The 14,448-nt window shown below is 41.3% G+C and overlaps 1 protein-coding gene across 24 annotated transcripts in view; it reads left to right on the top strand.

Moving 5' to 3' along the window:
* Positions 1 to 14,448, top strand: part of KCNMA1 (potassium calcium-activated channel subfamily M alpha 1) — a 717,266-nt gene that overhangs the window by 690,418 nt on the left and 12,400 nt on the right. For 10 of the 24 annotated variants that reach the window (XM_077895154.1, XM_077895135.1, XM_077895134.1 and 7 more), the window contains 3 exons: positions 5,626 to 5,820; positions 7,693 to 7,811; positions 9,511 to 9,735. In XM_077895154.1, coding sequence (XP_077751280.1) covers positions 5,626 to 5,820; positions 7,693 to 7,811; positions 9,511 to 9,735 — 539 coding nt within the window. Of the gene's footprint in view, positions 1 to 5,625; positions 5,821 to 7,692; positions 7,812 to 9,510; positions 12,237 to 14,448 lie in introns of those variants that run through there. The other 14 variants (XM_077895128.1, XM_077895127.1, XM_077895126.1 and 11 more) reach the window with 2 other exon arrangements.

The raw sequence follows: 14,448 nt of genomic DNA, 5'->3' as shown, positions 1-14,448 counted from the left end.
CCACATCACTGATTTTGTGTATATGTGATTTTTAGTTCTATAACATAGTGCCCCTTTTTTTTGTTGTTTTGGTAAGAACACTTCACATGAGATCTACCCACCTAAATTTTTCAGTGTCCAATACACTATTGTTAACTATTGCTTCTTAATGGGTAAAAGTCTGGCCATTATAAGTTTAGTTACCTTTTAATGATTTCTCTTTTGTTTTAAAACATTTACTGAGATATAATTAATAATCATGCAATTCTCCCACTTGAAGTGTTCAATCCTGCAATTTTTAGCATGATCACAAGTATGTACAACCATCACCACAGTCAATTTTAGAACATTCTTATTGCCTCAAAAAAAAAAACCTTCCATACCTTTTGGCAACTCCCACTAACCTCCATCTCCCTCCCTCAGCCTTATGCAACTATTAATCTACCACCTATATTTATAGATTTGCCTCTTCTAGACATTTCATAAAAGTGGAATCATACAATATGTAGTCTCTTGTGACTGACTTATTTCACTTAACATAATGTTTTCAAGGTTCATTCATGTTGGAACACATATTAGTACTTCATACCTTTTTGTGGTATGAATAATATTTGTATAGCTGAATAATATTCATGCATAGATATAGCACATTTTATTTATGCATACATTAGGTGATAGACATTTGGACTATTTCCATTTTTAGCTATTATGAATAATGTTGCTATAAACATCTGTATAGAAGTTTTCATATGGACATAATTTCTTTTAGTTTTTCTTGGATCTATATATAGAAGTAGAATTGCTGAGTTATATATCTCTGTCTAACCGTATAAGGAACTGCTAAACTGTTTCTTGAAGTGGTGGTATCATTTTATATTCCCACCAGCAGAGTGTTATGGTGCAATTTCTCTACATCCTCATCAACTCTTATGATTTGTCTTTTTGATTGTAGCCATCCTAGTGAGTGTGAAGAGGTATCTCATCATGGTTTTTTAATTTGCATTTTCCTGATAACTAGTGATGTCAGGCATCTTTTCATTTTCTTTTTATTTTGTTGGCCATTTGTATATCTTTTTTTTTTTTTTGAGAGATGTTGATTTAAGTTTTTTGTCCATTTTTAAAACTGGGTTATTTGTATTTATGTTGTTGGGTTGTAAGATTTTATATATGTATATAAAAGATATATATAAAATCTTACATAAGATTATATATGGGGCAGCCTGGGTGGCTCAGCGGTTTAGCACTGCCTTTGGCCTGGAGCATGATCCTGGAGACCCAGGATCGAGTCTCACATCGGGCTCTCGGTATGGAGCCTGCTTCTCCCTCTGCCTGTGTCTCTGCCTCTCTCTCTCTCTCTCTCTCTCTCTGTGTCTCTCATGAATAAATAAATAAAAAGAAGACTATATATGTATATTATACATATATATTCTGGATACTAGACTTTATCAGATATATGGGGGTTGCTTTGTGTATCATATTTAAGAATCCATTTTCAAATCAAAGGTTATGACAACTTACCCTATGTTTTCTCCTGTTTCATAGTTTTAGCTCTTACATTTAGATCTTTGATCTATTTTGAATTAATTTTTGCATATGGTGTGAGGTAGGGGTCCAACTTTATTCTTCTGAATGTAGAAGTCTAAGAATTATAGCTTCATTTGTTTAAGAGACTATCTTCTTTCTCTATGGAATGATCTTGGCACCCTTGCCAAAATCAATTGACCAAATGCATATGAGTTTCTTTCTGGACTGTCAGTTCAGTTCCATGTCTGTCCTTATGTCAATATTACACTGTCTTGATTATAGTAGCATTGTAGTGTGTTTTGACATCAAGAAGTATGAGTCCTCCAACTTCATCTATTTTAGATTGCTGGGTTATTTGGAGTGCCTGCAATTTTTTTTTAGATTTTATTTTTTCATGAAAGACACAGAGAGAGAGAGAGAGGCAGAGACACAGGCAGAGAGAGAAGCAGGCCCCATGCAGGGAGCCCAACATGGGACTTGATCCCGGGTCTCCAGGATCACACCCTGGACTGAAGGCAGCACTAAACCACTGAGCCACCTGGGCTACCCTGGGCTTGCAATTTTATATGAATTTTATTTTGTTTTTATTTTTTAAGAGATTTTATTTATTTATTTGAAAGAGAGAGAGAGCACAAGCAGAGGGAGGAGAGGAGGGAGAGGGAGAAGCAGACTCTCTGCTCAGCAGGGAGTGCAACACAGAGCTGGATCCCAGGACCCTGAGATCATGACCTGAGCTAAAGGCAGACACTTAACCAACTGAGACACTCAGGCACCCTTCATATGAATTTTGGAATTAGCTTTTCCATGTCTATATGGTTTTGGGGGTTTTGACAGAGATCGTACTGAATCTGTATATTGTTTGGGGGAATACTACTGTCTTAATAATATTAAGACTTCCAATCCATAAAGATGAGATACCTTTCTATTATTTAGATTCTCTTTAATATCTTTCAACAATATTTTGTAGTTTTAAGTGTACCAGTCTTGTACTTCCTTGGTTAAATCTCTTCTTAAGTAGTTCTTCTTAGTGATGCTATTATAAAAGGAATTTCTTAATTTTATTCTTGTATTGTTCATTGCAAGTGTGTAGGTATATAAATAATATTTTTGTATATTGATTTTGTACTTGCAAACTTGCTGAACACATTTATATCTATAATTGAATTTTAATAGATAACTTAGAATTTTCTATATATAACATCATGTTCTCTGTACTTCTTTCTTTCTGATATGGATAGTCATTTCTTTCTAGCCTTGGCTAGAGCCCTCAGTGCTGTGTTGAAATAGAAATGGTGAGAGCAGACTTCCTTGTTTTGTTGCTGATTCTAAGGGGAAAGCATTCAGTCTTTCACTAAGTCTGCTGTTAACTTTGGGTTTTTGATACATGCCCTTTATCAGGCTAAAGAAATTCCCCTTTATTCCTAGTTTGTCGAATGTGTTTATCATGAAAGCATATTGGATTCTTTTAGTTATCTCTAATCACATCCATTTTAATTTTAATATCTTGCATAAAAAAATGGGTGAGTTGTATGAAGTCAGCTTTCTTATAGTCTCATCTTTTACTTCTTATAGACACAATATTTTGAAAAATTTTATTTGATTCCAAAACAGATGCTTCTAACTTTTTCTTCTACTTCTTCCAGTAACTAATCAGTCAAAATGATGCAAAATGATGCTTTTCCTTTATATCTTAAATACTATGGTTCCCTTATAAAAAATATTTATACTGGCTCTTTTTATTTCTCTGTACTGAAAAACAGAGTTCAGTGTACAAGGTCATGACTATTCTGTGCCCACTTGGCAAGCTGTTAAATTCCTCCCCTTGGTCTTGATCTAAATGGGTAATTAGAGCACAAAGGTCCTTGTCACGTTTCCATGCCCAGCACTCACATATTTAATGTGCCACAGGGCTAGGGAGGAGTCTCCTGCTTCTCATGATGTGTTATCTGACTGTAGCGAAGAGGATCTGGAAATGGAAAACGTTGGAAATGCTTGTAGATGTGCCCCAGAACAGGAACATACCTCCAGAGGCTCCTCTCGCTACTCCTGCCCCATCCCAGGATACAGTGTACTGGTGACCTTTGCCCTGTCATTCCTGAGTCCAAACAGGGTCTTCCAATGGAGGCAGAGTGAGAAGTACAAACTCAAGGGTGAAATACATGGCTTTGGTTTGCCCACCCTTCACCCCAAACATCAAGGATTTTTTTTTTTTTTTTAAAGGAAAGGCTGAGGATGAGAGGACTGTTCCTCTCCCTAGCAAAAGCTCTGAGTCTCTGATACCAGGCTGGAAGTATCTGTCAGCACTTGCTGTGCACCAAGCACTGTTCTACGTGGCTCAAGTGTGTTAGTTCTGTTTTGCTTTTAACCACTCTGTTATTACATTTTACAGATAACAAAACTGAAGCACAAAAATGACAAATAACTTTCCAGGGTCACACAGCTTCTGAGAGGTGAAGCCAGCATTACATCCACCGCCTGACTCAGTCTTATCCCATGTCCAGGCCAGCAGCAGTTCGTCCAGTACTTGTCCTTGTGCTGCTTCTGTGCCTCAGGGCACATCTGAGCTCTGGTGGAGGATACCTTCATTCTCCTTAGGGTCTGAATCCTTCTCGGTAACATTCCTAGTCTCCTTTGCTGTTGGAATGTTCTATCACTTTGGGTGTTTCACCAGTATTTCAATGAGGAAAGTGAATCTTGCCTCATCCATGAGCAGCTATCATCTGAACTCTGAAGTCCTCATGGAATTCTTTTTTTCCTTTTTTTTAAAGATTTTATTTACTTATTTATGAGAGACACACACACAGAGAGAGGCAAAGACACAGGGAGAGGGAGAAGCAGGCTCCCTGCGGAGAGCCTGATGCAGAACTCAATCCCAGGACCCAGGGGTCACAACCTGAGCCAATTTGGGCAGCTGCTCAACCACTGAGCCACCCAGGTGTCCCAGAAGTTCTCATGGAATTCTTTGCATATGAACTTGATCTTAATGACTGTGCTTATTTTACGGTTAAGAAGATCAAAGCCTAGACTGAGTAGTCAACCCCTGAGACAAAGAACTAGTGATGGCTACACAGGATGAGAGAACTCATCCTTACCTGGTTTATTCCCCACTACATTTTGCCAGGTAAACTATCTGAGAAAATGCTGGGGTGAAATGCAGCTGTGTTTCCTAACCGACTCCCCAAAGTCCATACGCCCTCAGAAGCCACAGGCAAACTCTGGTTTCATTTCATTTTGCCTGCTTGATTTCTTCTTACCCTGGAAAATGGAACATAGACTCTTACTTGAGATTTTTCTCAAATTAGTCTGGGTGACAAGTGTCTTTTTGAGCTCTTTTATTTGACACCCTATTAATATTTTTAAACTCCCATTGTTTTGTTCCTGACAGGTCTGTTATGTTTCAGGTGTGAGACAAATGTATACATAGAGGGAAACTTCTCTAATATGCTATATTTGCCTCAGAGGGAAACTTTTCTAGTATGCTATATTGAGATCACTTAAAAAAATAAAACCAAAAGTGCACGTACCAGGACATCCTCCTCCTCATTATTTTATCTGACATATTTAATTGATAGAGACTTCTGAGTTAGATTATCATCAAAGCATGTAATAAAATAAATTGGTGACATGTGGCCTTAATGACACTCTTGGCATCCCTTTCCAATGCCGAAGGAAGTTTTACCATTTTGGGGAAGGCGACATCCTGGCAGAGGCTGACAGGACCTCAGAGGTAGTCGTACTTGGATTAGCAGCCTGGGCAGGCTGCATTTTGTGTCACAAGTCCAAAGTCTCTCAGTAGACATGTGGGACTTAAGGAGGGGAAGCAGTATTTGCATCCCTACTAACACCAATTATGGTAAACACCAGCCATTTAGACTTCAGCCCTTTAATGAAAGTTCCCTGAATTGGTTTTTAAAAGTCAGACTCTCCTGGAAGAACCAAGTAGGAGAGAGAAGAATGGAATAATTGAGGCTGCTGTCTTTTCACTTCCCACATAAAATTATTTGAAAAGAAAGGCCAAAACTTTAAACAGGAGATACCAAGGAAAGTTGTAATTTGGATGTCTGTTGTCGTGACTTTAGGGTGTTTGCTTAAAGGACTTTTTTCCCCCAACTCTCTCCCCAGACATACTTCAATGACAATATCCTTACCCTCATCCGGACCCTGGTGACCGGAGGAGCCACACCAGAGCTGGAGGCTCTGATTGCTGAGGAGAATGCACTTCGAGGGGGCTACAGCACCCCCCAGACGCTGGCCAATAGGGACCGCTGCCGTGTGGCCCAGTTAGCGCTACTGGATGGGCCCTTTGCGGACTTGGGGGTAAGTCCATGGAGCAGAACCCGCTGGTTAGGAATAGCTTGGCCTGAGTGAACTGGGTGCCAGACAGTGAGGAGCTAGGCACCTGTCTTTTCTGTCTTCTGTGGTAAAATAACTATGATGTTTATGGTTTATTGCATAGCAGGCACTATGCTTTACCTAGTCATTCATTTTTATTCCAATGGCAATCCTTTGACATACTCTAAGGAAACTGAGGCTCAGAAAGACTGAGGATTGTCCCAATCAGGAATTTGCACCAGGAATGCTGGCTTCAGAGCCTGTGGACTTACTCCCCTGGGAAACTCCTACCATGAGCTAGGAGGCATCAGGTGATTAGAGCATGCAACCAAGGTGGGGATCCCCTTTCCACACAGTCTTGGCATGCCTCAGGGCTACTTCACCCCAAAGGCACGTTCATAGCACATGAGGAGCTTTTAAAAACCATTGATGGCCATGCCCAATTCCCGGGATTCTAAGTTTTTATATCTAGGTATGACTGTGGCCTTGGAAGTTTTTAAACACCACTGGTAGTTACATACATCTAGAGCCACTGGTCAAACAAATAGCATCTCATGTGGATCCTTTAATGTCCCTAATTCCAGATCTAGGCCCTCACATTTCTGAGGCTGGACCCAGTCACTCTTCCTCATGCTTTCCCTGCCACAGAGGGTATGACCAGTGCCTCCCTTTGGGCCCCATGCACCAGCTGGGTTCACATACTTTAGCAAAAGTATGCACTCTTGACCCTTATTCATGGCCCTACCACCTCCACAGATCTGTTCAAGGGGTGGAGAGCCACAAGTCTTGGGAACCAATAAAGCTATTGCACAAACAGTAGTGTTGCCCAGGGAAAGGGTCACTGTCTCTATTTCTTCTGAAACCCTGATGTTGACTTGCACCATATTTTGGTGTGGTTATGGGCAAGTACCTTTGTTAGACTGGGTTTTTTTGAAAGGTGGCTTCCATAGCTAGTGTCCCCTTTCATCTATCATTGACTTATGCACTTATGCACTTTAAAAGGATAAAGACTTTAAATATCAGTAAGATTTGGCCCCATTTGTGTTTTGTCATACGATGCACATGTGGAAATTCCAATGACAGGAAGGACAAAGGCAGCCTCTTATTCCCAAAGAAGCCATTCTTCAGGGCCCTTCCTGTACTAACGCCCACCTGAATTCACCTGGCTGCATGAAACCAGCATTTCCAAGTGCACGGATTTGCTTTCACATTCCACATCAGGCCCCAGACCCTTGGAAGGTGACCGTGAACTGATTAGGGACTGTGAATCCCACTTATTCAGCCTGCAGCTCTCAGCCTCCTGGGGAAACACATTCTCTTCCACCAGTGCCATCTCTGAGGTCTGTAAATAGTGCTTTTCACACAGTCCTTTCCCTGAAAGAGTCTGTCACCATAGTACCTGGTGGGGTCTTTTCTCCTAGCAGTGATTTTAATTATCACTCGAGCAGTTTTGACAACACGGTCAGATCACAGTGATTACAGCCGAGCTGGGGCTAAACATAATCACCATTTCGCAAAGCTGGTTTCTTCTCAGCCAAACATGCATCTGAGACCTTCGGGCTTTACACCCTCACTTCAAATGAGGGAGAGTCACACTCTCTTTAGGGTTCTCATTGCTACAGATAGAAAACTGGAGAGAACCAGAGGAGAACCCCATCATTATCTGATCCCTGAAAATTACCAGTATTGGATGGAGGCAGTTAATCACAGTGACTTCTTTATCCTTGGTCCTTTGGAACAGACCCTCCAATTCAGGAGACCCCAAAACAAGCTTTCATGAGAAGGCTCTGTTCCCCCCTGGACCTCTACTTCCAGACAAATAAAAGTGTTGCTCTCTGTTCTTTTCTTGTCTCCCAGGATGGTGGTTGTTATGGTGATCTGTTCTGCAAAGCTCTGAAAACATATAATATGCTTTGTTTTGGAATTTACCGGCTGAGAGATGCTCACCTCAGCACCCCCAGCCAATGCACGAAGAGGTGAGTATATTTCCACGCTGCTAACCCAACCCAAATGCAGAGACAGAAATATCCTCTCCTATCCCCCACTGTACAGGCAGAGGTCCATGTATATGCTCTCAACATGCAAATGACTCTACCCACATTAAATCCAACACTGAGTTTGGAGGTCATGGGAGATGTTTTTCTTTAATTACCCATAGAAGCTGTAAAGAATTCAAGTTTTATAGATTAGTTGCTGAATAAGAGTGTCTCCTCTAAAATCCAGCTGCAGGGATTATTCTGTTGGTAGTAATAGATATTTCATATTGCTAGTGTTTAAGATAGATGGTTCCTTTGCCATATCCTAGATGCCCATATTTTTACTAAATATATTTTAATGGACTTACTTTTTATTTTTTTAATTTTTATTTATTTATGATAGTCACAGAGAGAGAGAGAGAGAGAGAGAGGCAGAGACACAGGCAGAGGGAGAAGCAGGCTCCATGCACCGGGAGCCCGACGTGGGATTCGATCCAGGGTCTCCAGGATCGCGCCCTGGGCCAAAGGCAGGCGCCAAACTGCTGCGCCATCCAGGGATCCCTGGACTTACTTTTTAAACTTTTATATATTTACTTTGAGAAAATCATGTATTATCACCTTAAGCAGAAAAAAATAGCAGTTTATGTGTACTAGTTATATTTTTCTAATTGCATTAAAATAAATTCATAGCAGCCGCAAATTAAAAGTGCATTATAGAATTACCAAAACCAGTGTGTTTGCATGATATACCTCAAGAAACAATGCTATAGAGTTGAATATTTCTCAGCTCTGTTTGCCCATCAGAGTCACCAGCTTTGTAAAAATATTCTTATTTCTCTGACTTAGTTGGTCTAGATTGAAAACATAGATAATTTTTTAATGCACAGAGATATAGGGTATAGCCAGAGTTGAGATGAATTGCTTTGAGAACCAGCGAGTTCTCAAAGTTTAGCGAGGCTGGAGAATCACTTGCACAGTTTGTCCAAACACAAATCACTGGACCCCACCCCCAGTGCATCTGACTCCATAGATCTAGAGTGAAGTTGCTTAAGAATTTGCATTTTAAGTTCCCAGGTGATGTTGGTATGTCTGGCTTAGGACCCACCTTGACATGTACTACTATGGAAGAAACAGTGATTTTTTTTTTTTTTTTTAAGTGTCTGGTGTTAACCGGATGGAATTGGGAACAGTTAAAGGAAGGCTAGCATAGACAGAGGCAGGGAGGTCCTTTTTCTTCTTTCATTTAGAAAAATCCCCACCAGAGTTGATTTTCTAAATGGTAAAGAGTGAGAAAGGACTAAGAAGTGAGATCATGGGAAACAAAGACCCTGCGATATGTGTCTGGGATTGTTCAGAACACTCTAGAATGAAAGGTGCAGTACAGTCCATGAACCTCCTGCATGCATTTGGGCTACTCAGGATCAGAAGTGAACTTGATAGTGAATGGAAAGGGGCTCATAGGCCATAGGAAGCGCGGTTTTGTTCTCCCATCACCGGCACTAATTCTGCATCTCTACCGGGGCTCGTGTCTGGCCTCCTGTCCCGAGCATCAGCTTGGAAGATAATACTTAGGGCCTTGAACCAGCTAGAAGCCCATCTTCCAGGTCCTCTGCAAGACCAGAGGATCCTATAGGTTCAGAGACAGGTGAACTATGCCCGCAGTTATCCTCACCTGTGACCCCTTTGCTTTCCTGCCCAGGTATGTCATCACCAACCCCCCTTACGAGTTTGAGCTCGTGCCGACAGACCTGATCTTCTGCTTGATGCAGTTTGACCACAACGCCGGCCAGTCCCGGGCCAGCCTCTCCCATTCCTCCCACTCGTCCCAGTCCTCCAGCAAGAAGAGCTCCTCCGTGCACTCCATCCCGTCCACGGCAAACCGACAGAACCGACCCAAGTCCCGGGAGTCCCGAGACAAACAGAAGTACGTGCAGGAAGAGCGCCTCTGATATGTGTATCCACTGCCACCGTGTGTGAAACTGTATCCGCCACTCATGTTCCCCAGTGGGTGTTTCCAACAGTAACTTTCCCCCTTTGCCCCTGTAGTCTCCTCCCTTTTTTTTACACATATTTGCATATGTATGATAGTGTGCATGTGGTTGTCATTTTTATTTCACCACCATAAAACCCTTGAGCACAACAGCAAATAAGCAGAAGGACCAAAAGTTATTTATGATTCTAGGGGAAAAATAACCCAAAGGCATGCTCCAGACATAAATAGCTCACTGCAGGAAGGAGTTTGCAGAGTAGGAGAGAGCCCTTGTGATCGATGTCAGTTATGCAAAGCAAGTTTAGTTAATGTAGAAGAAAAGTTTGTTCTGATTTATCAGGATTATCAGGGTGCTCCGGGTTTTGGTTTTGTTATTGTTTTCCTTTCTTCCTTTCTTTTTTTTTTTTTCTCATATATACATACACATGTATTTGAAACGAGCAACCAAAAAGCAACAAAAACATATCGATTGTTTTTCCACTCTCTGGGCTGAAGTCTCACAAAGCATTTAAAAGGCTTTTGCCATTTGCGTAGATGATTATTAAGCACCTGCTTTTATAACAGAACATGCGCGATTTTTTTTTTACTCACCAAGGCCTTTTTTGTCTCAGAGCTAGCTAGCTTCCTCTGGGAGTTCCTATGAACATTTCTACCCTTACTGTGGAGGAAAGAATAGTGTCCTATTCGTGGATGTATCAAATTCTAGTCATTTAATCTAAGTGAACAGAGGTTTGATTGCATATTAAATTGTTATTCTGTCTCCTTATGCCATATGACTAGCTATTTTTTTTCTTTCACTTTTGACATTTGGGATGAAAAGCCATATGTATCATAAATATCAGATGTAAGTCATTAAAAACTGCCTTCCTGGGACTTTTACATCTTTTAAAAGGTGAATTACTTACCTTATGTACAGAATAAATAATGCTCAGGAAAGAGCGAGTATTTTTCCATGCATTCTCAGGGGACCTTTTTAACTCCCCTTTGTTTGATTAGCTAGGGCCCCAATGCCAGGTAGGAGCAAGGGCTGGGGCCGTGGTAGAGTGTGAGGAAGATAAACCCAGCAGCAGAGCATGTTTTTCTAGGAGCCGACATGCTAAATAAATCAGAAGATAGGGGGATCGAGCCACAGTTGACTCAACAAAGACAAAAGCCAGCTACCACCCCAAACTGCTGGCACAGCTGCATGGTGCTGGCTGTCCCAAAGCTGAGAGCTGGTGGAAAAATTCCTCCTCCCCAGTTTCTTGAACATAGCCAATTCACTTAGGAAGGCGAATGACAACTACGGCGAACCGCTCCTTGTCGTCACGGGGTGGGGAGAAGAAGCGTGCAACAGTAAGCCAAACACATTTTGGTACAATTATTTTTTTCTTCTGTTTTCCTTCTTCTTCTTCTTCTTCTTCTTCTTCTTCTTCTTCTTCTTCTTCTTCTTCTTCTTCTTCTTTTTTTAAGTTAGTAAGCATGAGAGGAAAGGTAGAAGAATCCCTTTTTCAATATCCAGTTGTCAGATGTCTTATGCATGCGAATCAGGCTTTAGGCAGTGCAGTAGTTCCTACAAATCAGCAGACTCCACCACAACCAAATTCTTGTGCTTGTGGACTAGCCCTGGGCTGGTGTATACCTATTTGAAATGTCTCCTTTAAAAAATTCCATCGAGCCGAATAGGGGTGGAGGGGAGGAGAAAGGTGCCACAGCTATACCATCTCTAAAAAGGTGTTTTTATGGTGAATGCTTTGAGTTTAGATTTTGGATCCCCTCTCCCCCCAAGCATGATAGTTTTGGAGGTTTGCTTGCTGTGTGAGTTGACAAGCACTTTTACTGACAGAGTGGTGAGGCTCAGTCTGAACCTCTGCCCCCCATACCAAAGACAGGGCAGTGCAGTATTCAGACCAGGAATGGGGTGGGGGAAAAATGTATACATGTATATTAAAAAGCCCGATGAGTGGAACAATTTTTTCAAATTATTTTTGTCCCTATATATCAATTTCTATATTATGTATAATTATCTATCTTTTTATATAGAACTATATATATCTCTATATATATACACACACATATATATGTATACTATATGTATATATGTGTGTGTGTGTATATATGTATATATATACACACACATAGGCCCCAGTTTGGGATCATGAAGAGCTTTTCATGCATTCTTTGCAAAGGAGGTTATCAAGTTGTGCCCATAGAACATTTATACCTATAAGAATGTGCCAGTTAAAGTGCTCAACAGGAAATATGACAGTTTAAAAGCATTGTAAAACTCACATAGCTTACTTCTCTCTCTAAAGTGCAACAAGGATGAATAGAATGGGCCAAGGTATGACAATTAATGGTTCTGCATGACCTAGCCACTGCTGGGGGTTTTCTTCTATAACGTTGTCCTTGTGAAAACTTTTGTGAAATTAAAAAAAAAGGAGTTACAAATTTTATTCTGTTATTGGTTTGTTTATTTTTATTTATATTGTTCTGTTTGTGGTTTTATTTAGTTTGTTTTGCTTTTTTTTTTTTTTCCTCCCCTTTTCCCTCCTCTTCCTTCCCTACTTCTCCTCCTTCCTTCACTTTCTAAATTGCTCAGCGCGATGAGGCTGTGCTGCTGCTACTGCTAGATCCCTTAGAGTTTGTTTTGGTGTTCTTGGTTTTGGGGTTGGGTAATTTGGGGGGAACTTCTCTCCATCTGGCTTGCCTTTAAATCTGCACGTGGCCTCCCTGCCCACCTTGGTACCTTGCTCCAAGTCCAAAAGCATTTTCCCATCAAGAAACCCAGCTTCCTCCACTCCCCCTCCCCATTACCACCACCCCAACCCAGTCCCCCATCAGTCTGTCCACATTTCTGTGTTTATCTTGGCAAGACCTACTAAATCAGAGTATGATGCCAGGTGATAAACTTTGCTGGAAAACATTTGCAGCCATTCCATTTGGCAAACCTGCTTCTCGGTTCATATTTTATCCTCCTTTTAATGTAGACCAGGAGGTTTATTAATGACAAAAGCATTGGTCTCCTTTATGTTTGATCAATAGGCCCCCAAATTAAAACTGTTCAGTTATGTGTCTCAACTCCTAGAGCAAGCCCGGTTATCCGGGGCCTCACGACTCAGGCTCTGCGTCATCCAAGTCTCTCCTGCCGCCTGCCTTTCAGGCATTTGTTACATCCCAACCAGAGATTGGGCAGATAGAGAGAAGTGATGCCAAAACGCGTTTTATATACAATCTGTCAGCAGCTCTGATGAGATGATGTTGTGACAGGAACAGGGTGGGAACAGACTGTGACATGAGATGAAACTTTGGGATTTTCCCGGGACTTTAGGCACACAACTGAGAGTTGACTGTAGCATTTGGCTAATGATACATTCAATGATGAAAAGGTAATCATTATGACCTCTATTCCATTAGCTGAAACTACTATGTTTTACTTGCCCTCAATAGAACAAAGTCTCCTCCCTTGTTTTCCATGTGACTCCAAACTTCCCCATTCCCCTTTCAGCCTCTTTTAGGAAGGAAGCACACAAAGTTCTCGCATTATGTCTCTCCCCTTCCTGCTCCCCTGAAAAAATAAAAGAATAGGAAGGAAATGGAAAGAGAAAGAAAAAAGAAGGAAAGAGAGAGAGAAAGCAAGAAAGAAAAAAGAGAAAGAAAGAAAGAAGAAGAAAGAAAAAGAAAGAAGAAAGAAGTAGGTAAAGGTTGAGAGCAAAAGAATTATTTGAAGAGAAAGTATATGCATTTAAAAAGAGCAACAGCTAGAAACTCAATTATCTGTACCGTTCTAGAAGAGAAGCAATTTGTAAGCCATTCAATCCAATTTGCTTTAGGTTTTGAAAGGGCTGAACCTTAAGTAAGTGGGTAGACCAGGAGGTGTAGTGAAGCCTTCTCAGCCTCAACAACTTGCTCGGATGATCGTAAAATCATCAACATCCCTAAGGACTGCTACCCAGGGGCCTTCCTGAAGCCAGTTCAAATGGATAAAGAGAAAGCTGGACCCTTGGACATAGAGTCCTACCACAACTGGGAGAAGTTTCAAATTCCGTATGAATATTACAGGTTGTGACCCGGAACCTTATAATAAACGCCCAGTAAATCTTTTGAAATATCTTGAACTTAAATATTTTCAGACCTTTCATCATGTTATCAATTATCTTTACTCCCTTGGCTTATCTTTAAAAAAGATCCAAGAGTGCCTCTAGGTGCTTCCCTATGCTGCTGTGCCATTGGCGCTCTCTCGAGCTAGGCTCAGGGCTCCTGAGGAGGGGGGTAGCCTTAGAAGTCCGGTGAGACGGAGGTACAGACTGTGCCTCCCTCCAGCGTTGTCAAGATCTCAGATGACCAGAAAAAACCTTTGACTGGATCTTCTTCAGCATGGGAAAAGCCTAAAGGTGTGTGCATCCCAACAGAGACAATTAAATCAACCTGACAGGTTCCTATAGCAACAGGCTCCTGAAGGATAAAGAGGAAAGTATGGAAACTTCAGGGCAAGACAGGGTAAAAATCAGTGTCTCAGCCAGCTTCTTTAACCCATCCCTGCTTTGTCATAACACGACGAAGAAGCGGCTGTGGGCACCTGTCACTAAGCCGGTGGCCTGTCTCCCACCAGGAGATGGCACCTATTGTAAAGGGAGGTGAGAGGGATTATCCCCTGCCACCCGAAAG

This window comes from Canis aureus, chromosome 4 (genome assembly GCF_053574225.1).
Source record: "Canis aureus isolate CA01 chromosome 4, VMU_Caureus_v.1.0, whole genome shotgun sequence".
Classification (NCBI taxonomy): domain Eukaryota; kingdom Metazoa; phylum Chordata; class Mammalia; order Carnivora; family Canidae; genus Canis; species Canis aureus.
Note: the sequence above shows the minus strand (reverse complement) of the source record. Positions and strands in the feature narration are given on the sequence as shown.